The 23,242-nt window shown below is 36.9% G+C and overlaps 2 protein-coding genes across 2 annotated transcripts in view; both read right to left on the minus strand.

Moving 5' to 3' along the window:
• Positions 1-4: 4 nt before the first annotated feature.
• On the minus strand, positions 5-22,252 carry LOC121374158 (multiple epidermal growth factor-like domains protein 6). Its single transcript, XM_041501128.1, has 2 exons — positions 22,152-22,252; positions 5-1,384 (listed from the first exon to the last, which is right to left on the minus strand). The coding sequence occupies exons 1-2, from the start codon at positions 22,192-22,194 to the stop codon at positions 147-149; spliced, it is 1,281 nt and encodes a 426-aa protein (XP_041357062.1). The 5' UTR covers positions 22,195-22,252; the 3' UTR covers positions 5-146.
• LOC121374156 (DNA excision repair protein ERCC-6-like 2) overlaps positions 8,558-23,242 on the minus strand; it is a 49,199-nt gene continuing 34,514 nt past the window's right edge. The window contains exon 29 of the mRNA XM_041501124.1: positions 8,558-8,609. The gene's annotated coding sequence lies outside the window, so the exon portion shown is untranslated. The remainder of the gene's footprint in view (positions 8,610-23,242) is intronic.

A 23,242-nucleotide genomic window follows, 5' to 3' on the forward strand; every position in this document is an offset into this window, starting at 1 on the left:
CCCTGAACTTTGATTGCATGTGCGGCCATTGCAATGATCAGAACAATTTACCGTGCATTTTTCTCCATAATAGCCAGGTTTGCATCCATTAGGACAAGCCCCTGAACCTTGATTACATGTGCTGCCATTGCAATGATCAGAACAATTTACCATGCATTTTCTCCATAATAGCCAGGTTTGCATCCATTAAGACAAGTGCCTGAACTTTGATCACATGTGCTGCCATTACAATGATCAGAACATTTCTCCATGCATTTCTCTCCGTAATAGCCAGGTTTGCATCCATTAAGACAAGTGCCTGAACTTTGATCACATGTGCTGCCATTACAATGATCAGAACATTCCTCCATGCATTTCTCTCCGTAATAGCCATGTTTGCATCCATTAAGACAAGCACCAGTGTCCCGATCACATGTGCTGCCATTACAATGATCAGAACATTTCTCCATGCATTTCTCTCCATAATAGCCAGGTTTGCATCCATTAAGACAAGTGCCTGAACTTTGATCACATGTGCTGCCATTACAATGATTAGAACATTCCTTCATGCATTTCTCTCCATAATAGCCAGGTTTGCATCCATTAGAACAAGCACCAGTGTCCCGATTACATGCATCATTTGAGCAGTTGCCACAATGACGATCACAATGACTACCAAACCAACCCAGTTTACAGCCTTTCTTACATTTACCATCTTCCAATTTACAAGCATTATTAACACAATTTGTATTGCATTTCATCGTGCAGTTCTTAAGGTACCAACCTCTTTGACATGACCATAAACAGTCACCAGATGACTGATAGCAGTTTCTTCTGTTTGTCTTAGGGTCACGTTTACAATGTTTACTACAACGTTGAGAACAGTCTGGTCCATAATGTTGATCTACACATCCCAAAAGACAATATTCTGTTTTTTGGTCACATATTGTTTGACTACAACCAGGTTTACAGTCTCTATTACAGTCATTTCCCCAAAAGGTATCCATGCATCCATCAAGACAGAATCCCGAGCTGCTACAATTCTTATTTAAACATTTATTACAGTCCGATACCTTAATGTTACACATATCACCTGACCATCCAGGTACACAACCTTCAATACAGTATCCTTCAGTATTACAGCCTTGGTCATCACAACGATCACATATTTTGTTACAATGTGGTCCGTATTTTCCTTTTTCACATTCATGACATTCTTCATTCCAACGGTCACATGAATTCAAACATGCTGAGCTACAGTTTTCTGTACAATGTATCCCTCGTTTTTTCTCAGGACAGCCCTGTGGACATTCAGTGTCTTCAGCCTTATCGCAGTCTCCTTCTTTACAGCGACCATGACATGGGGAACAGTCTGCTCCATAGTATCCAAGACTACAAGACCCACCTAAAAGAAAATAATCTAAATTTAAGAGTACTGTATTTATTTTACACTTCTAAGTAAAAATTCTGATATCATTAAAGACGGGTCAATAAACCTAAATATCCATATGACTCGAGGAAAAGCTTATACATTTCAACTTAAATCATAGTTCTGTAAACATGGCAACATTTGACCTACTGCATAAGATGAGCAAATCACTTGATTGTATCTTGATTACTGGTCTGAATGACGGTAAAATAAGATGGTATGGGTGTTCAGTCTGTGCATCTATCCTTCCATCTGGGAATGTTTCCGGAACACAACTTCAAAACTGTTCAAGATAACTCCATGAGACTTTGTATTAATCTCTTGGTCTAGTAGTGCCTTTTGCTGTGAGCAAGTTTCCACTATTCAATATTTTTTCTGTTATCATGAAAACAAATAGTCTCAATGACCAAATTCACTGTTTCTGAAACACAACTAAAAACAACTGTTCAAGATAACTACCCAAAGCTTTGTCTACTGGTCTAATAATGCATTTTGCTATGAGGGAGCTTTCATTTTCAATATGTTTTCTGTTACCAGCTAAATGAGTGGTTCCCGTTTCATCAGCAGGGAGGTGGGGGAGATGGATGACTACGTCTTCTTGTTGTGACTGGTTTATCACTGTACTAATCTGTCAAAATTATAAACTGTCAAATCATGTATAACAAAGAGGACTTTTGTCAATGTCACAAGTCAAGGGTACTAATATAAGAACCATATTATATTTTAGAACATTTATTGTAAATACTTGGGTAATTGAGAATATATTGTTGAACTGTGTGTCATAGCTTGCTAAGGCAAACTATATTTTTATACTGTAATCACTAGTAGAGGTTTTTGTAAAGAACTTGGGCTTGGGCTTACATTGGTGAACACTTTTGCTTGTGAGTGAAGGCATGCATAGTGGGGATATAGTTGGGAGATGTAATGAGTTGTGGGCAGTCACATAACGTTCTTGAGAGAGAAACTGTGTGTTAGATATTGTGAAATATTTTATTCTGTATAACTCTGGGTTGATGACAACCGTAAGTAGATTTTGTTTGTTTGTTGTATAACTGTGGTATACTATAAGTCTTAAGTAAATCTGATTTATGTAATATTTAAGACACTTGTGAAGTGCGGACATTATATTAAGAGAAAATTGTCTAACATCTGATATGGTAATATAAATATTACATGGTTTTGATTAGGGTATATTGTATTTCAGTGTATTTGTGTATTGGGTCCTGGTGATGACGAACGTAGATGATGTATTCTGGGAGTTGGCGAAGAGTGAGTCTGGTGAATGGCGGTGGTGATAATGGTGAACAGAGAAGATGATCAGTGAATGATCGTGACGAGGGTGTCAATGATTTTGGTGAACGACGAAGGTGATCTGTGAATGATCCTGACAAAGAGTGTTGATGATTCGGGTGAATGATGGTGGTAATAATGGTGAATGGCGGAGATGATCAGTGAATGACCGTGACGAGGGGGTTAGTGATTCTGGTGAACGACAGGGGTATTAATGGTAAACGACAACGGTGATCAGTGAATGATCATTATGAGGTATGATTGTAGCAGTATCAGATTTTTCACATTTCTCAAACACAGATAGGAAAACAGCTACGGGTGGGTCCAGACAATTTATTCAATGTCACACAAAATGAAGACAAGGAAAAACACCCAGGTAGATGACACCTGGGTGTAAGATAAACTGGATTCTCCAGCACACAGAAAGAGAACAGGACAATCTTTCAGATAATATCCACTTTCAAATAATACTTGCAGTTCCACCTTTAAAAATGAAATCTGGCCTGACAATACATGTATAATCTTAGCAGGAGAAATAAACTGAACACTAGAGACAAGTTGTTTTATTCCCTGATGGGCTTGGGAGAGGAGTTTGAGTACAATAGTTAACATGCAAGGCAAGTAACGTGTGTTAGTACAGTGTAAGCTGAAAGAACGATTACTACAATTACAAGTTACCAGCCTATTGTTTGACATAACCTGGCTAAGGATAAAATAAAACATTAGTTACACAATAAGCTGACAGCAGGCAAACTGTAAATAAAAACATACATTAATTACAAAAGCTGATAGCAGGCAATATCTGCAAATAAAACATTAAATACAAATACTAACTAAAACAAATACCACATACTTCCACATACTTCCCCCCTCTTAAGAAATGGCGTCCTCGTCATTCAGCTGTTTCGTGAATTATAGAAATAATCGCACTCGCAACACTATCACTGATATGATGAAATACACCACTGTTAGCTAACTGCCGAATTAAATCGGATTTTCGTTGCAAAGTGGGACAAATATTCTGAGACATAATATAATTACCGGATTCCATCCACTGTGGCTTCTTTCCCTGTCTCGTTGAACAACGTGGTAGAGGCTGTGGCGGAGGTTGTGGCGAAGGTCGAGGCCGAGGTGGAGCTATTGGTAAATGAGGTGAAGAAGATGAAACTGGAGAAGATGAAGGCAAATCTCCTTCATCCAGAGATAACATGTCTTGATTCTCACTAGGATCAGTTTCTGTGCTTTCAGCCTCTGGGGCATTAAGCATGTGTTCGTCAACACCAGAACCTTCACCCTCTGTCTCAACAAGATGCTGATCGTCATCAGTAACCTGCGAGGCAGACGTAATTTCTCCAACAGCAACTTCAGGGATGGATATAAGACCATCATCTGCTGTGGAAAATATCATATCAAGATCCTCTATCTCAGACTGTGTTTCCTCCAAATCTTGTTTCTCTGGTGTATCATTTGAATGAAGCGGTTTCCTTCTGGGTTTTGGCTTAGGCTTTTCTTTCTCATCAGGAAGAAGGGATCCTATTGGAAGAAGATGATTTCGATGTAAGGTCCTTCTCCTTCCCTCACCATCTTCCCTCCGTACAACGAACACCGGGATATCCTTGTTCGGCTGTGAAAGGATGAGGTATGGAAACTCTTCCCATCGATCTGCAAGTTTATGCTTACCATCGAAAGCCAATGTCTTGACTAAGACACGATCACCTTCCTCTAAGGTTGCACCCCTAACCCAGTCTTTTGTCGCTGTTGAGCTAACTTCGATGCTTTTGATGCCAATTCACAGGAATGTTTAATTTTCTCCTTTAAAGATTTGACATATGTCAGCAGTGATTCATTACCCTTGTTCAATTCAATTCCAAAGGCAAGATCGGGGCTCTCGTCCGAACATTAAAAAGAATGGTGAATATCCAGTTGAATCATGCCTGATGCAGTTATAGGCATGAACTAGAGGTCCAAGATATGTTTTCCAGTCCTTTTTCTGATCAGGATTAAGAGTCCCAAGCATATCAAGCAATGTACGATTAAATCTCTCGCACATGCCATTACCCATTGGATGGTACGGGGTAGTTCTTGATTTGTCCATTCCCAAAATTATGCAAAGTTCTTTCAACAAACGACTTTCAAAGTTTGCCCCCTGATCACTATGTATTCGTAGGGGAATACCATAGTGTATCACAAAGTTGTTGTAGAAGGCCTCTGCTGTAGTCTTTGCTGTCATATTTCTAGTAGGTATAGCTTGCGCGTACCTGGTGAAATGATCAGTGATTATTAAAATATGTTGATAACCTCCCTTAGAGGTTTCCAAAGTAAGGAAGTCCATACAAATTAACTCCAGGGGTTGAGTGGTGGTGATATTAATAAGCGGAGCACGAGCATTAGCTAATGGTTTCCGCCTTACACACCGGTTACAGTTTTTAATCCATTTCTCAACATCAGCTGACATGCCTGGCCAATAGAATCTATCACGAAGAAGTGACAAAGTCCTGTCACGACCAGGATGCCCAACATCGTTGTGTAAACCATGAAGAACATCGTGTACATATTTAGATGGCAAAACAAGTTGATGTCGAACCTGACCATCGATCTTCACCTGACAATGCAAAATACCTCTTACAAAAACAAAACTATCAAAAGCTCTGAAAAAGGAATTATTCACTGGGCTAGAAGGAAAATCTTGTCGACAAGGTTTCTTCTTCCTTCGTACAAGCTCCATCCATGGATGCAAGATTGTATCAGCAGCTTGGGCTTTCCTCCAGTCCCTGTCAGACATTCCACTGATGTTCTGGCCATCATCCAGAACAGAATTGACCACTTCTGCAGAAGTGCACAAAGCTTCTACAAAAGGCTGAGCATTCAAAACACCACATACAGCTCTAACTGTATCTGCTGATATTTCTGTATGTTCTAATAAACCAGGTAATCTGGATAAAGAATCAGCATCAGCGTTATTTAAGCCAGGTCGGTAAAAGATGTTGAAATCGTATGCTGCAAGTGCTGCTAGCCATCGGTGACCCGTGGCATCCAACTTTGCCAATGTGAGTACATATGTCAGTGGGTTGTTATCTGTCAGTACAGTAAACTTGTTTCCATACAGGTATTCATGATATTTCTCACTTATAGCCCATTTTAGAGCAAGAAATTCCAACCGATGAGCAGAATAATTGGCTTCAGACTTGCTGAGACTTCTACTGGCATAGCTAATGACACGCTTCATCCCGTCATTTTCTTGATAAAGCACAGCACCAAGACCGTGTGAGCTTGCATCAATGTGCAATTCAAACGGTTTACTGTAATCAGGATACCCGAGAATGGGAGGCGAAGATAAGCTTTCTTTGAGTCGCTGAAAAGCTACCTCTTGACTGGGTCCCCATGTCCAAGGTTTGCTGAGTTCGTTCTTCTTGGATTGTGGCTTGGTGTGAGGCATTAAGGATGTCAAAGGTCTAGCTACCTTTGCAAAATCCTTAACAAATTTTCTATAATATCCAGCGAAACCCAAAAATTGCCTAACCTCATTAGGGTTAGTGGGTTTTGGCCAACTGATAATCTTCTCAACTTTGTCAGGATCTGCTTCTATCCCAGCCTCAGAAATTACATGTCCAAGAAAATTTATCTTGTTCTTGAAAAAGGAACACTTCTCTGCTGTCAACTTCAAACCTGATTCTCGAACTTGCTGAAATACTTGTGACAAACGATCAAGATGTTCATCATAAGTTTTGGAAAATATTAAAATATCATCTAAATAAATCAAACATGACTTGAGATAAGTCCCTCAAAGGTATCATTCATCAACCGTTGATATGTTGCCGGACTGTTGCATAACCCAAAGGGCATACGATTGTATTCGTAAAATCCTAAAGGTCCAACAGTAAATGCAGTTCTTTCCTTATGGGTTTCTTCAATTTCAACCTGGTGGTATCCACTCTTCATGTCTAAAGTTGAAAAATATTTTGCACCCGACAAAGCATCAAACATCTCCTCAATTCTGGGTAGAGAGGAAGAATCTTTAATGGTTTTCGAATTCAGCTGTCTGTAATCTACACACATCCTGAGTTTACCATTTTTCTTGTGAGCTAATACCACGTTTGAAGACCAAGGAGAATGAGAATGTCTAATGATACCACCGGCCAACAATTGTTGTAAATGATCCTTGACCTCCTGGTACATTGTGGGTGGTATACGTCTATGTCGCTGCTTAAAAGGTGTTTCATCTTCTAACTAAATTCGATGGTGTATCGCTTTGGTATGACCTACATCTAGATCACCTGTTGAGAAAATATCTGAAAAAGATGAAATGACCTGTTTTCCTTGTTCTAATTCTTCTGGTAATAAACAACAATGTCCAAAATTCAACATATCTAAAACAGAAACCTCCTTTGAAGTTGTTGTCTCTTTCATCTCAGGAATATCTTCAATTTCAACAGCTTGTATTTCACAAAGAATGGCACGTGAGGGAACTGATATTGCACGAGTTGTCACATTAGAAATGTGAATGTCTACTCAAACAATTTCTTTTTATTGTCATACTGGTAGCTAAATAAACTTGGAGCGATGTCTAAGTCATCAGGAATAACAGAACCCTTGGTTGGTGCAGTCATAGCCCAAGTACATCTATAAGGAAGAGGTTTATCAACACCACGTAGCGTGATTTCAGTTGGCAGGAATCACCACTCTGTTACATTCTGCACTCTTCACCTTACCAAGAATAAAATGGTTTCTCTCCAATTCCTTTTGCTGTAATGTTAAACATCTAAAAGACAGATACCAAGGGGTATGGAGATTAGCTTTTTGTAGAAATCTGTTACCATATGTTTTCTTGCACTGGTTCATAAAATGAGAGAGAATGTTAGTACCAAGAAGTACTGGGACAGAAGAATTGTACTGACTATTTGGTACAACTAACAAAATACCAAGCAAAGGAGAGGAAATACTCCCTGTCCCTTGCAGTTCAACTTCAATATACCCATGGTAAGGTAAAAGCTTACCATCGGCACATTCAACGTTTAAAATAGTATCAAGAGATTTGAGAGGTGTATCAGAAAAATGCCTGTTATAAAAACCTTCAGAAATTGTTGAAACTGTAGAACCAGTATCTAACAGAGCTTTAGTAGAAATACCATTGACAAGTATAGAACTTTCATTTGGATCACCAACCATCTCTGTTATTTGCTGGTTTTGAAAAATGGGCTTGTCTCCATGTGTACCTGTCACAGGGATTCTATAATACCCGTAACTGAATAAAACACGATTATCAAATATCTCTCCTAACTGTATATCTATTAGATCTCTCTGTAACAGGCAGTTCAAAACCGCTTTGGCTCGTCTAGGTATGATCAGAGATACAATCTTATACAAGTATATATTATTATAGCACGTTTAGTTCACTAGAAAACACAACAAAAACACAATACACTTTGGAATCTGTATTAATCTACGCTGACAAATGTACAGCCATAGTAGTTAATTAATAACAACAATAATAACAACCCAGAACTGATCACTTAATTAGTTAATCTCTAGGTGTCTAGTTACACAATATGCGAATCACTTCACCGTGACACAACACCCACACGTGTGATAATTGAGAAACGCTTCCAGGAGAAGTTAATTAATAAAGGAATTACAGCTCTATTCCTAACGGGTTAATTTTTAATTAACCCTAACTACTCATTCAGTAACCTGCTTGTAACACAGAATTAATACTGGTACCTATCACAATAAAGATTATAACCTACAGTTTACCTAGGTCTTCTAGGATGACTGGCTAAGCTTTATATTACCAAATACTCGTATAATGTTAGAACAAAAAGTCTACGATTTACTTCGTCAGATGACCGAAGACACTGTCTATAAAGAATATTGGTATAATACAGTATTAAAATATTTAAAGTCACATCAATCACATCAAGGTTATACAACAGAGCAGAAATAAAAATATTTACCAAAGTCCAACGGACTACGTTCCCTGGGAGCCGTCCTTTTTCGTTCTCCTCGATATCTCTAAAAACTAGCTATTTATTATAAAATCAGAAATCGCCTGGGGGTACAAGGCGGTACCTCCCCCTATCATCTGATATTCCACCTCTCCCAGAGATGCATTTTTCTCTTTGATCGCCAGACTTACTGACGCCATCGTCGCCAAATCACGGTTGTAAGAGTGTACGGTCGCGCGGAGGTATTACGTAACAATCGCCCATCTGGGCTAAGTGCATTTTGGAACTGCACACGGCCTTCTAAAACAATTAATATCGCCACAGGCGAAAAGAGATTAAGAGCATGTACCGTCACACACCCCCACCTCAAAAAGGATATTTCCTCTACTCCAGGAATAGGGAAATATACTACATTAAAACAAAAAGGTGCGTTAACCGACGCATACGGACATTTATAACACATGTAATAATAAGGTGACTACCAGTAATCACACTGAGTCTCCGAGTCCCTGGTATACAAATAAAATATATATAAACAAAACAGAAATCAAGAATGTCAACACATTATCATAACGTTCAACTTCGGGACAGGGCATCAGCGATTACATTGGATGTGCCCTTGATATGTTCAATGGTAATTGGGTATTCTTGCAGAAGAAGACTCCACCTCAAAACTCTCTGGTTGGAGGCTTTCATTAGGATGGTCCAGTCCGTCTTCGTCTTCTTGGAACAGCACAGCTCCAGCACCCACGTCACTGGCACCCACAGCTAGCCTGGAAAGCCTTCGGTACTCTCGTGCTGCCATCACGGGAGGCGAGGAGAGCATCTGCTTGAGACGGTTGAATGACTTCTCGCATTCATCTGGCCAATGGAACTTCGTTTCCTTCTTTTTCGGCGTCGCACGTTTTCCAGGTTTTCTCCGATAGGCATGCTGTTGAATCGGTGTAGCGTTAGGTTCCAAGCGCACATCCTGGCTTAAGGTGTTGGTAATCGTTGGAAGGTTCTGACAAATGGAAACATTGTCTTGTTTCGACGTAGTCAACTTTGCTCGCTGGGGGCTCAAGTCTGCTAGAATCTGGCTGTTGGCCAACTTGACCTCTGCAGTCTTGACGTCACCACAGGAAATTGAGTGACTCTCAATTTGGATCGGTAACTCTGGAACTATCGGCAGTCTGTCAAAATAACCTTTTAGCAAATTGATGTGACAATACCTACTTTTCCTAACCCTATCAGAAGTGTTTATCAAATACCCTGTCTCATTAACCCGTTTGAGCACAACATAGGGCCCGAAATACCTGTTCTGCACAGAACCCCGTTTAATGGGAAGGTACAGCAGCACTTTATCCCCTGGTTTAAAATTCCGACTCCTAGACTTCCTATCACACACTGATTTTATTTTTCTCTGAGCATGGCTCAGTTGCTTCCTAGCCTTTCTATCTCTAACTCTCTTATTCATTAATACTCCCTTGTCCACAGTTAACAAGGTAGTGCGAGCTGCCAACAAATTTTGATCAGCCCCCTGCTCTAGTACTAACTCTTGTCTATTACAAGGTAAATCCCCTCTATCGAATACAACTGGTTCATTTCCCCTCTGCGGGAGATCAACCGGTTCCACCACATTTAATTCCTCAGTTGACTTATCTACCATTTTACTGATAACCTCATCCACTCCAATTTCATGGCTCACACACGTATCAGACAAATCACAAATATCCTCTGGGTATCGTGTTACCCTACTGGCCATAGCCCTAGTCTTTACACACGCAGGATAACTAATCTCATCAACCTCACACTCTTCTATTGGTAAGGTGCTGTCTTTAATTAACAGTTGGTCACATTTCGGCTGACAACACTGACTAGTCAAATCATTACCCAACAAAACTCCTATGTTTTCAACAGGCAAGTCCTTCACAACACCCATAATGACTGGTCCCGTCACAAACTTCGAACACAAGAAAACCTTATGTAACCGGACAACCATTTTTTCTCCAGTAACCGAGGTTACGGCCAAACTACGTTCTGTATCTGAATTCTTAATACCAGCTAAACACTCTTGCGTGATCAAACTCTGACTACACCCGGTATCTCTATAGATTGATATAGCCTTAGGACTCAATTCTTGTTTCACATCACAAACCATACCAGTGGACACATACGGGTTTACTTTCTCTGCCATGGGACTAACCATTAACTCTCTCGCTAACGGAGCTGACCTCACTAAACCGACCACATGCGCATTATCGCGTTTCCTTTTAAAACAGTCCCCGACAAGATGGTTATCCTTTTTACAGTAACTGCAATGTGAACGAAAAGTTCGTGCATTGGCTGATAATGCAGGCCTATCCTTACTTTGCCCACCAGGTACATTCCTTGCCTGACTAGCTGACCATCTCGATGACTCTCCCCGATGGCTGAAATTTCTTCTTATCACCCTGTTGTAAAGAGCTACCCTGTACTGCCTGAGCTTTGTGTATTAACACGTAATCATCTGCCATTATGCCTGCTTCCTCTATCCTTTTGACATCACGATCCTCTAAATGAATACGTAAGCTAACTGGTAATCCATTTTTAATGTCCTGTAAGATCAACAACTCCCGTAACTCGATATATGACTCTACCTGATGAGAAATCACCCATTTATCAAACATCCCTGCCTTCTTAGCCACAAACTCACTATAAGACTGACCCTGCGTTTTTCTCAACTCGCTATACCGTAAACGATAATCCTCAGGTCGTAATTCATACGCCCTCAACACCGCAGCCTTAACTAGGTCGTACCGACTTGCTCGCTCATCACTCATTGAATTATAAGCTACACTAGCCTTCCCCTTAAACTTAGACACGGCTAACAATGTCCACTTAGACTGCGGCCAATTTAGCTGCTTAGCGGCCCGTTCAAAAAGTTGGAAGAACATATCTACCTCCTGGTCATCAAATACAGGCACTGATCTATAAGCCTCCGACATGTTAAAACCATTTCCTGCCTCACGTCTAACTTGTTCAGTATTCAACTTTAACTCATATTCCACTTTTAATTTTTCTAACTGGAATTCTCTATCCCTATCTCTCTCTTCTCTACCCCTCTCTTCTCCTTCTCTCTCTCTCTCTCTCTCTCTCTATCCCTATCTTCCCTTTCTCTTTCTCTATCTTCTTTCTCTCCATCCCTCTTCTCTTTCTCTATCTTCTTTCTCTCCATCCCTCCTCTCTCTCTCTCTCTCTCTCTCTCTCTCTCTCTCTCTCTCTATCTCTCTCTCTATCTCTCTATCTCTCTATCTCTCTCCCTATCTTCTCTATCCTCTCTATCTTCCCTATCTCTCTCTCTATGTTCTCTATCTCTCTCTCTATCTAATGCACGTTCTTGTCTTTCGTACTCAAGTTTTTTAAAAGCTAATTGTTGTTCCACACTTAACTCATTTATCTCTATCTCTGGAACAATCTCACTGTCTTCCATAACAGGACTATCACCAAAAACTTCCTGGATAATAATTGTCCTTATATCTCCTAAGGTTTTAGCTGATGTTAAATCAATTTCTCGCTCACCCGCGATTTCAACTAACTCGGCCTTACGTGCTCGCTTAATCTCCACTACACTGAGCGTAGGCCTATCCAGCAAATTCTTATCCATGTTTAGATATGACATACTTAAAAAATAATTAATTTTCTAGTGAACAACGTGCTACTTCTGGTTATTTGTAAAAATAATTTATAAAGCCCCCATTTACAAACAATACTTTTTTAAAATATGCATGTCCCATTTCAGAACCGGGACGAGCGCCCCAATTTTCTACTCCTGTCACGGGGATTCTATAATGCCCGTAACTGAATAAAACACGATTGTCCAAATATCTTTCCTAACTGTATATCTATTAGATCTCTCTGTAACAGGCGGTATATACCCGCTGTGGCTCGTCTCTAGGTATGATCAGAGATACGATCTTATAAAGTATATATTATTATAGCACGTTTAGTTCACTAGAAAACACAACAAAAACGCAATACACTTTGGAATCTGTATTAATCTACGCTGACAAATGTACAGCCATAGTAGTTAATTAATAACAACAATAATAACAACCCAGAACTGATCACTTAATTAGTTAATCTCTAGGTGTCTAGTTACACAATATGTGAATCACTTCACCGTGACACAACACCCACACGTGTGATAATTGAGAAACGCTTCCAGGAGAAGTTAATTAATAAAGGAATTACAACACCATTCGTAACTGGTTAATTTTTAATTAACCCTTACTACTCGTTCAGTAACGTGTGATAATTGAGAAATGCTTCTAGGAGAACTTAATTAATAAAGGAATTACCACACTATTCCTAACTGGTTAATTTTTAATTAACCCTTAACTACTCGTTCAATAACCTTGTAACACAGAATTAATACTGGTACCTATCACAATAAAGACAATAACCTACAGTTTACCTAGGTCTTCTAGGATGACTGGCTAAGCTTTATATTACCAAATACTTGTATAAATATAGAACAGTAAGTCTACGATTTACTTCGTCAGATGACCGAAGACCCTGTCTAAAGAATATTGGTATAATACAGTATTAAAATATTAAAAGTCACATCAATCACATCAAGGTTATACAACAGAGCAGAAATAATATAATTACCAAAGTCCCATCTGAACTAATATAGATCGTTCAGTTGGACAACGACCGTTCCCCTCTGGAAGCTTTCCTTTTTGGTTCTGCCATAACTCTAAAACACTAGCTATTTATTATAAATCGAAATATCGCCTAGGGGTACATCGCAGCACCGAATCTTATCATCTGATATTTCCACCGCGACCAAGCGGTATTTTTTTCCTCAGATCGTCAGACTTAATGTCGCCAGTTTGCTAGAGATTCCACGGTCGCGCGGAGGTATTACATAACAAGTTGCCCACCTGGCTAAGTGCAATGAACTGCACACGGCCCTCTAAAACAATTAACATCGCCACAGGCGAAAAGATAATTAAGAGCATGTACCGTCACAGTACCTATGATTTGACCCTCGCCATAGGCGGTCTCCAGTTTAAAGGTTTACCCGTCTGGTGGGGTACTTTAACCCTACATCCCTTCTTTATGTGCCCTGGCTGCATGACCACAACTAAAACAGACCAGTTCATTACTCTGAAAAGAAAATGATGCAGAATTCCACTTTGGAACAGATTTGATATCCGCCTGATGCCTTGTTTTGGACTCATTGGTTGTCTGACGCTGCTTCAGAGAACTCAACTCTGCTGACATCTGCTTGAGTATACCTCTAATTTCCTGAATATCGGAATTCTCTTGAGAGACCGCAGCCTTTCCAGGAATAGTCGACTTTCCCTTTGATTCACTTCTTTTCTTTCTCTGTTTTAATTCTTCTTCTACTTGTCTTATAACTTTAATAAAATCTTCAAAAGTGTCATCCTTTTCAAACTTGTGTCCTGATAAATCTTTTAGTTCAGGTCGAAGCCCTGTCCAAAACATATTACGTAACATTGCTTCAGTTTCATATTGGTTCACTTTCCCTGCAGCAACAGCCTTGCACAAAATATCTTCAAGCCGGTATGCCCAATCAGCTACACTTTCATCGTCCCACTTTTACTTCTCCAAAAACACTATCAAGTTTCTCTATTAGTCTTTCAATAGGCGCATTTTTATCTATATGCATTTCAACGCGAGCAGCTTTACCGCGAAGCGAACGCCTAATAGCTTCAGATAGGACAGATGTACCATGAATGTTAGTCAAACATTCCAATTCATGTTTCCACTGATCAAAATCAACATCAACTTTCCCGTCACCTGAGAAGAAAGGAAGCCGAGGTGGCTGTGTTATAGTCAGTGACGAAGGCAGAGTAGACTGTAAAGGCGAATATTTGGTAGTTCCTTCATCTTCCTTTTTGACAGCTCCTTTAGTAAACTGAGTCATCCAGCTAACCAAATCTTCAGGAGTATCAGCCTTAGGCTGGACATGTAACTGTCTAAATGAAGAAATTAACTGCAACTCTTCTGCACTTAATTCTGGTATTTCAGGATCAGACATGGTTGAAGGTAAGTATATACTGTAATACTATCTTTATAAGTCACAGAAGATATTAAGGTAAGAATATAACAACTACACACAAAAGCAAGCTCAAAATACTAAATGTTTCCCTTGAACTACCAACAAGACAATTTAGCTAATACAGGAACATCTTTAAAATTGAAACAATAAATATTTAAAAAATCAATAAATTCACAATGTTACAAACCTGAAAAATAATTTGAATGAATATCTTGTGTATTTTATTGATGTTCAGGAATATTGCAGAAATAAGTCATAAATCCTGGAAAGGAAAGCATTTAAGTTACTAATAATTTGTAACTACATGTGTGCAATATGTTAGTTTTGTATAAAGAAACATGTGCAGGTAAGTCAAAACTAAGTAAAAGTAGGATTTAGATCTGAGTAGGGAAATACTAAAAAAAAACAAAAAAAAACAATGCATGGCTATTTGTATTCACTAGTTAAACCATAACATATAATTTTTGTTTCCAAAATGATGGAACTATGACATAATAATATAGGTACAACCTGACAAATATCTAAGATCACATCAAAGTTCAAGTCACATTATTGACAATAGCCAACACATGATAATAAAAAAAAATCTTCAAAAACAAATACAAGGTATTCAACTTCAGGTATTGGTTCTTTCTATCACAGGTAAGTGAAAACAGTTGAAATAAGTAAATTAAATTAAATAATTAAATAGATTCACACAGTTGAAGGTACTCAATTCACAATTTGTATCTTTACATCACATTTTCTGTAATCCGGATCACAAAGGAAACAACTTGAAGAAAAATGTCCACAGAATAAAAATAAAAATAATAAAATAAATAAATCTGTTTGTTATTTGTTTTCTGAGGAATAAATGTGTGGGGTTGTTTTGTTTTTTTAACTCAATGTCATGACATTATACATAATATGACCATTTCTCATCACATTATTTTGGTTATGAGTTAAAATGTCCACGTGGAATTGAAAAAAATACAAAAACAAAACCACACACACACAAATAAAATCAGAGAAGCTCACGAAACATCTGATGACGTCATATACTAGAGAGGAAGTCCATAAGTGGAGTTATTAACACTGTCGTCGATACATGCACCGTCTGCCATCCATTTGTCGTGTGTCCATCCTTTATTTTGTCTGTCAGTCAGTCCCTACGTCGGCTCCAAATGTAGCAGTATCAGATTTTTCACATTTCTCAAACACAGAAAGGAAAACAGCTACGGGTGGGTCCAGACAATTTATTCGATGTCACACAAAATGAAGACCAGGAAAAACACCCAGGTAGATGACACCTGGGTGTAAGATAAACTGGATTCTCCAGCACACAGAAAGAGAACAGGACAATCTTTCAGATAATATCCACTTTCAAATAATACTTGCAGTTCCACCTTTAAAAATGAAATCTGGCCTGACAATACATGTATAATCTTAGCAGGAGAAATAAACTGAACACTAGAGACAAGTTGTTTTATTCCCTGATGGGCTTGGGAGAGGAGTTTGAGAACAATAGTTAACATGCAAGGCAAGTAACGTGCGTTAGTACAGTGTAAGCTGAAAGAACGATTACTACAATTACAAGTTACCAGCCTATTGTTTGACATAATCTGGCTAAGGATAAATAAAACATTAGTTACACAATAAGCTGACAGCAGGCAATCTGTAAATAAAAACATACATTAATTACAAAAGCTGATAGCAGGCAATATCTGCAAATAAAACATTAAATACAAATCCTAACTAAAACAAATACCACATACTTCTAGTGAATGATAATAATGATAATGTGGAACGGTGAAGATGATCAGTGAATGATCATGACAAGGGTGATGATGAGGGTGACTTATGATGATGAATTGTGAAATGTGATGAGTAGTGGAAGACAGACATTTTAGTATTATTTTGTGGTTAAAAGATTTTTACTCTATTTAATATTGATTCATAGTTTAATTTACATGTGATATGTGTTACATGCGTGGAAGTGCAATATGTATTGGTTGGGAGGGAAGTGTTATGTAAATAAATGTGTATGAATGATTCCTGTATTGTCGTCTTGTTTCTTTTGGGATACCGACCCATGACAGTCATAAAGATTAAGTGCTGCTATTTACTTTTCAAGAATAACTTAGAACATCCATCTGTCAAGTTTAACAATCATACAATTAAAACAGTACGAGCCATATTATGAGATTTGTTAAAAAAAGAAAGATGTTTAGATACCACATACACGTACATGACTTGTATATTTAACATTTACACATTTAAGTTGAGTTTGCAGCCATTGCAAGATGTTTAGATACCACATACACGTACATGACTTGTATATTTAACATTTACACATTAAGTTGAGTTTGCAGCCATTGCAAGATGTTTAGATACCACATACACGTACATGACTTGTATATTTAACATTTACACATTAAGTTGAGTTTGCAGCCATTGCAAGATGTTTAGATACCACATACACGTACATGACTTGTATATTTAACATTTACACATTTAAGTTGAGTTTGCAGCCATTGCAAGATGTTTAGATACCACATACACGTACATAACTTGTATATTTAACATTTACACATTAAGTTGAGTTTGCAGCCATTGCAAGATGTTTCCAACTAAGTGAGCCTTTTTGGTGACTAAATTATATATTAAATACATTTTCTTGGTTACAATAAACCAGTGTTTATATATTCAGTATGTATGCTAATGTTCATACCAATCATTGTCAGGGTTTCTCCAAGAGGGTAAAATGGATATAGCGCCATACCCAAAATATTTTGCATATTATTTTTTTTAAGTTAACCTTTTGACAAAATGAATTACTCTTATCATTACTGAATGATTTTTTTAACCCTAACCCTAAACTTAACCCATTTTCTTTCTGGGGGAGGCCCCCCATAACCCCTGTTGACTGTGGTTACATTCAATTCCATAATGTCATACCCAAATATTTCTTTCTGGCAGAAACACTGTATGTTGTTGTTTTTAAAAACAAAACAAAAATCATACATATGAAAATGTCTTTAATAAGTAATGTTAGTTATCAAAACGGATCTGTTAGTCATAAACATGTTAATATGGCAGCAAACTGAGAACAGTCTATTTAAAAGGTTCACAAAACAAATTGAGAACAGTCCATTTAAAAGGTTCACAAAACAAATTGAGAACAGTCCATTTAAAAGGTTCACAAAACAAACTGAGAACAGTCCATTTAAAAGGTTCACAAAACAAACTGAGAACAGTCTATAAAAAAGGTTCACAAAACAAACTGAGAACAGTCCATTTAAAAGGTTCACAAAACAGACTGATGAGCTCTTTTCCAAAACGCCCTCAGTCACATTTCACTAATTTTAAGAAAATCGTAATAAATGTATAACATGTTCCAGATATCATTTGACAACACTACTTTAGTGTCTTTCGTTTACCATTCTACACCGAATTAATATACCAAAAGCTGTAAAATATTTGACTAAAAAAAAAAAAAAAAAAAGGGGTGGGGGTTAATAATGTTGACTTGTGCAAAACGCCCTCAGTCCTAGACTGAGACTTCTTTGAAAAGAAAATCGCACAAACTTTTCTCAACATCATCAACACAATGATAAATGCTCACTTATTTCTATATTTTAATAGCATTGTGAATGTCCGTTGTTGTTTTGTTTGTTAAAATTGTTGGCTTTGTGTGTTTTTTCTTTTTGTAACTTTTTTAAAAATAAAATATTACACTAATGCAAATATTTCTGTCAAGATAGTGCTAGTATGTTTGTATTTAATATATGTTAGTATTTTATTTCATTAAATTATTGTCTGAGTGTTAGTATGTCAAAGGTAAATATCCATCGGTCCATGGCAAACTAAACCAGTCAAAACTGGTCGAGTCAGCTGAATTTCCTCCCATGTAAAACTGTGTTTTAAATATGATTATCTTCATGTGTATAGGACAACAATCATATTTTTTAAATAGTGCACGCAACACTACAAAAATGCTAACCGAGGTGTCAGCATTTAAAAATGGCAAAATGTAAACTAACAGTTTACGTCGCCTTCACACACCACCATGTTTTGTTGTGTGTACTGCGGATTCATGGTATTTTGCCGTCAATTTTATAACATTTACTTTTCAGGGCTAAAACGTAAGAATTTGTCTCCCACATCATTTTAAAAAATTGCAGTGGATGAAATGGCTCACCAATGGCAATTTAAAGCCTGCTCATGGAAAAAAAAATTAAATTATTTTTGCAGCAAATAAACATAACTGAAAGGTTATTTTGCTGTATGTAGACATATTTTAAAAGTACTAATGGTATATACTGGTACATAATGTACATCAGATGTAAACATTTTGCCATCATTGAGAAGCTTTACCAGTGATTTTCCTGACCTAATGCTATTTATATTTTAACAACAGCAATTGCCGTTGGTGCCGCCATTAAGTTCAGGCCCTGCTTTTTTTGTCTTGTCTTTGCCCAGTTCTCTCTGTTTCGTTTCCTTGTTCTACCCCGGGTACTTTGTTGCCCTGTACAGTATCTGTTTGCACATGTGTAGCAATAAAGCAGGACTAAGGATTGAAAAACAACCAGATTTTGTTTAGCCACTATAAGCGGACACAGTGCATACTGCAACATTAGAATATATCACACAGGACATGATAGTGAATGTTGGGAATGTGATAAGAAGTAAAAAAAAATAAAAAATTAACGGATTCAGGGCATTTTGAAAAAGAGCTCTTCAACTGTAACCTACAACCTTAAAAGACTGGTGACTATCTGCATTACGCTTACATTATATTAGAATATTTAATGGCTCTTCGAGATGTCAGTGTAAAGACAAAAGTAACATACACATGACAAATGACCACTTGCGCCTTACATTGATCCCTAAAAGAAAAAAAGAAAAAAAGCCTGACTCTTGACACATTAAAAGAATGATAAAAGTAGTCAAACAAACACAGGCTATTTGGCTACAGTGTTTCACACCAAATTCACCAAATGACTAATACCTTTTGGGGTTCATCTTAAACCCTGATTGAATCCAAGTCAGATCTGGAATTTTATCAAGTAGGGGCCTGGGCTCAATTTCACAAAACATCATAAGCTTAGTTTTACACGTAAACGTAAACCTATGACTCAACCACCATTCTTATTACTACTATAGTATAACAAATATAGTTTGAAGTACACATATTTCATTTACTTTTGTCCTTAAAATGTTCCACCTTCCATAATGATGTAGTTTTCTGTATGAAATAGATGTCAAACACATGTAAATGAATGACCGGTATAACAGCTAGTTGCAGACGTAAACTTAAGATGTTTTATGAAATAGGCCCTGGAATTTTGGGTATGGTGGATGTTGCAACCTAAAGGGTGGGGTCTGATCAAAGCCAGTGTTATTCCAAGTTCAGATAACTGTTCATTAAACTAATCAAAATGTTACTGGAACAGCACTGCACAAATTGGAAATCAGGGTTACGCAAATTATTTTTGCATTTCCATTTTTCTTTGCATAACCAATTTTATAAATACAGAGATGTGAGAGGGGCTCGAACAAAAAAGCTTACTGCGGCCAGAAAATTGTTGTTGCAACTCCTGGAACTGTCAAAAAATGCATTCAATGGCAACAAATCTAAACTGGTTATAACTTTTAATATAAGGCACACATCATAAACTTGAAACTGTGAAAACATGCAAATGAACCTTGTGTGGTCAACGATATTGAACATCATGTTTTCATGTTTTTAGACGCAAGTGCATTACGTGTTTCCGCGTAGCTCTCACATCCCTGTAAATAGCATAAAACACTACATAATTAATGTAAAATTTCATATGATTATTTGTTTTTCTCTATGCTTCTTAATTACTATGACAAGCAAAATATTATTTAGCACTGTACAAATTTGGTGTGATCCACACATGAACACAACTTCCTTCCGTGTAATCTGTGCAGCCCTGTGGAATAAATGTCATCAGTTTATCACCTTCTGATTGACCTGTTCATACTAGCTTCAGTAAGATCTACTACAGATCCTAAAGGCAGAGAGGACTGTAACATTTGATTTCAATCACACAGCCACATACACGAATTATCAGTCTCTCCTTTCAGTTGGCTAGTTCAAACCTGTTACTACATTCTGGTTTCTGCCAGAGGGTACAGTGAGTAAAATGACATAGGGCAACAGCCCCAGTATTCGACCACTTAAAAAAGAAAGGAACATGTTTGTTTTATTGGTATTTGCTAATATTTGTTTTTCTTCGTATATACATACTGGCAATGCTATTCATGAAATAGACCCAAGTTTTGTTCATGCAGGATACGCCGACTACAGTAGATTTGAGTGCCACAATAAACAGTATGCAGTATTCGACCAGATGACCCAGTATTCAACCACTTTCTATGTAAGTTAACTAATAAAACTAAACTTTGAAGTTTATTTTATAATAAATGCAAATATATATATATATATATATATATATATATCAAACAAATAAATCCAAAAACTATTGATTTTAACAACTGTAAAACATATTCATGCATTTACGCACGCACGCACATACTTGTATACACATTCACACACGCACACATACGTTGTGATAAAGTCTCTTTGGTCCTATCTCAATTTACAGATAATGATATTAAGACTGAAAATAAAAGAAAATATAATTGTGTAAGTCCTGGTAAACAGCACCAAAAGACATAAAAGTAGTACATTTGTGGTTCTTGGGAGTTTATTTTGGAAATGTATCTTCAAGCTTTTTTATTGGTCAAATACTAGGGCAACCGTCTCTATTATATGTCATGATTTGATCACGTGGACACGTGATCGAAATTATAATGACTAAGGTCACATTGCATTGCCACCTCTTGCTTGATCATAAATAAAAATATTAAAAACATTTTTAAAGATTTCAAATGGATTAAAAGTATTGCAAATGTTCACGGAATTTTGGATGGTGTAATAGCATGCAATAAAAATAGCCGACGTTCATATTATCACTGTAGCTGATGGATATATACTTACGTTCATTCACATGGTTATCGTCTGCTATTGCATTTCCGGAAGAAAGAATGTTCACCCTGTCGCATATGTTCAAAATACTTTGGGGAAATCTATATACTATTCAGTTTAAGCGAGTATGGTAATTAATTAAATACACTGGTCGAATACTGGGGTCACTACCCTACCCTAAAATCTTGAAAATAATGGATATCTTTTTATTATTTTTAGATAGATGATAGTAACAGACCGTTATCAAGCTTGAAATGCATCATTCAATTTAAAAACATTTCAAACTCAAAACCACTTAATCCATTTTGTTTTTATTTCGTACCCTCCAATTATTTTCTGGCAGAAAGCCTGATATTCATTATATCCGATATTAATACAAGTCCATTTTGTACAGCAGAAAAAACACAAAGGGTTCTATCCCTCAAGTATACATAAAACTTAAAAGGAATGCAAGTTTCATACCATCTTCACACACATGGCAGCTTTTCTTACAGACTTTCCACATTCTTTTACGTACAGGATAGTCATTACAAAGGTTTAAATTATCTTGACACCATGATACTTTGTCTGTACAGTTCTTCATAGTGGTAACTGAAAACAAAAAATATAAAAATTCTAAACAACAAAGTATTGGCAGAATGACTAATGATCACAATACTTTATCCACACGATAATATGCAGATTTTGTTACATGTAAAAATACAAAAATTTAACAAGGCATCAAATATGCTGCAAATCCCCCTGTGACTGTATGATCCTATTCCTTTATGTCAAGTTTCATGAAAATCAGATGAGAAATGAAATTGTTAAAGCAGTGACATTGTAATTTCTATTCTTAGTAACAGTGACCTTGACCTTTGATGCAAATAAGACAAACGTGAACTCAATCAAGATATCCTTATCCTATTCATATATGTGAAGTTTCATATAAATCAGATGAGAAATGAATTCGTTAAAGCAGTGTTGTCATAATTTCTATTTTTATTAAGTGACCTTGACCTTTGATGCAAAAAGGCAAAACGTTTAACTCGTTTAAAGAGTTTCTGATCCTATTTAATTCCTATGTATGGAGTTTCATGTAAATCAGATTAGAAATGAGGTCGTTAGAGGTCATTATTCCTTTCAAAATAAATTGGATAAGTAGCAATAAATTACTTTTAACTTATAACTGAAACTTCAAAATCTGCATGTAGTATTAAACAGCTGAAGCACATTAAATGACAATAGGCCTCCAGTTAAACAAAGGAATTAAAAAACAGAATGACTGACAAAACTCTTCAAAATCAAATTATTCATTATTGTGCACAATCTTTATTATCATCTTTTTTTGTATGTCCGAATAGATAAAAAAAAAAAAAAAAAAAAAAAAAAAAAATGTATATTCATAACTTTAAATGAATATTAATATTGTTTTATTCCCTTTACCATTATTGTTTTTTTCCACATTATTAATATATTAAGTTTAAAATGTTTATTATTACAATAATTTATTTTTGAACAAATAAATGCAGCAACCAATATTCATTATATTGTAATATAACTGTATTATTTGT

This window comes from Gigantopelta aegis, chromosome 6 (genome assembly GCF_016097555.1).
Source record: "Gigantopelta aegis isolate Gae_Host chromosome 6, Gae_host_genome, whole genome shotgun sequence".
Lineage (NCBI taxonomy): Eukaryota > Metazoa > Mollusca > Gastropoda > Neomphalida > Peltospiridae > Gigantopelta > Gigantopelta aegis.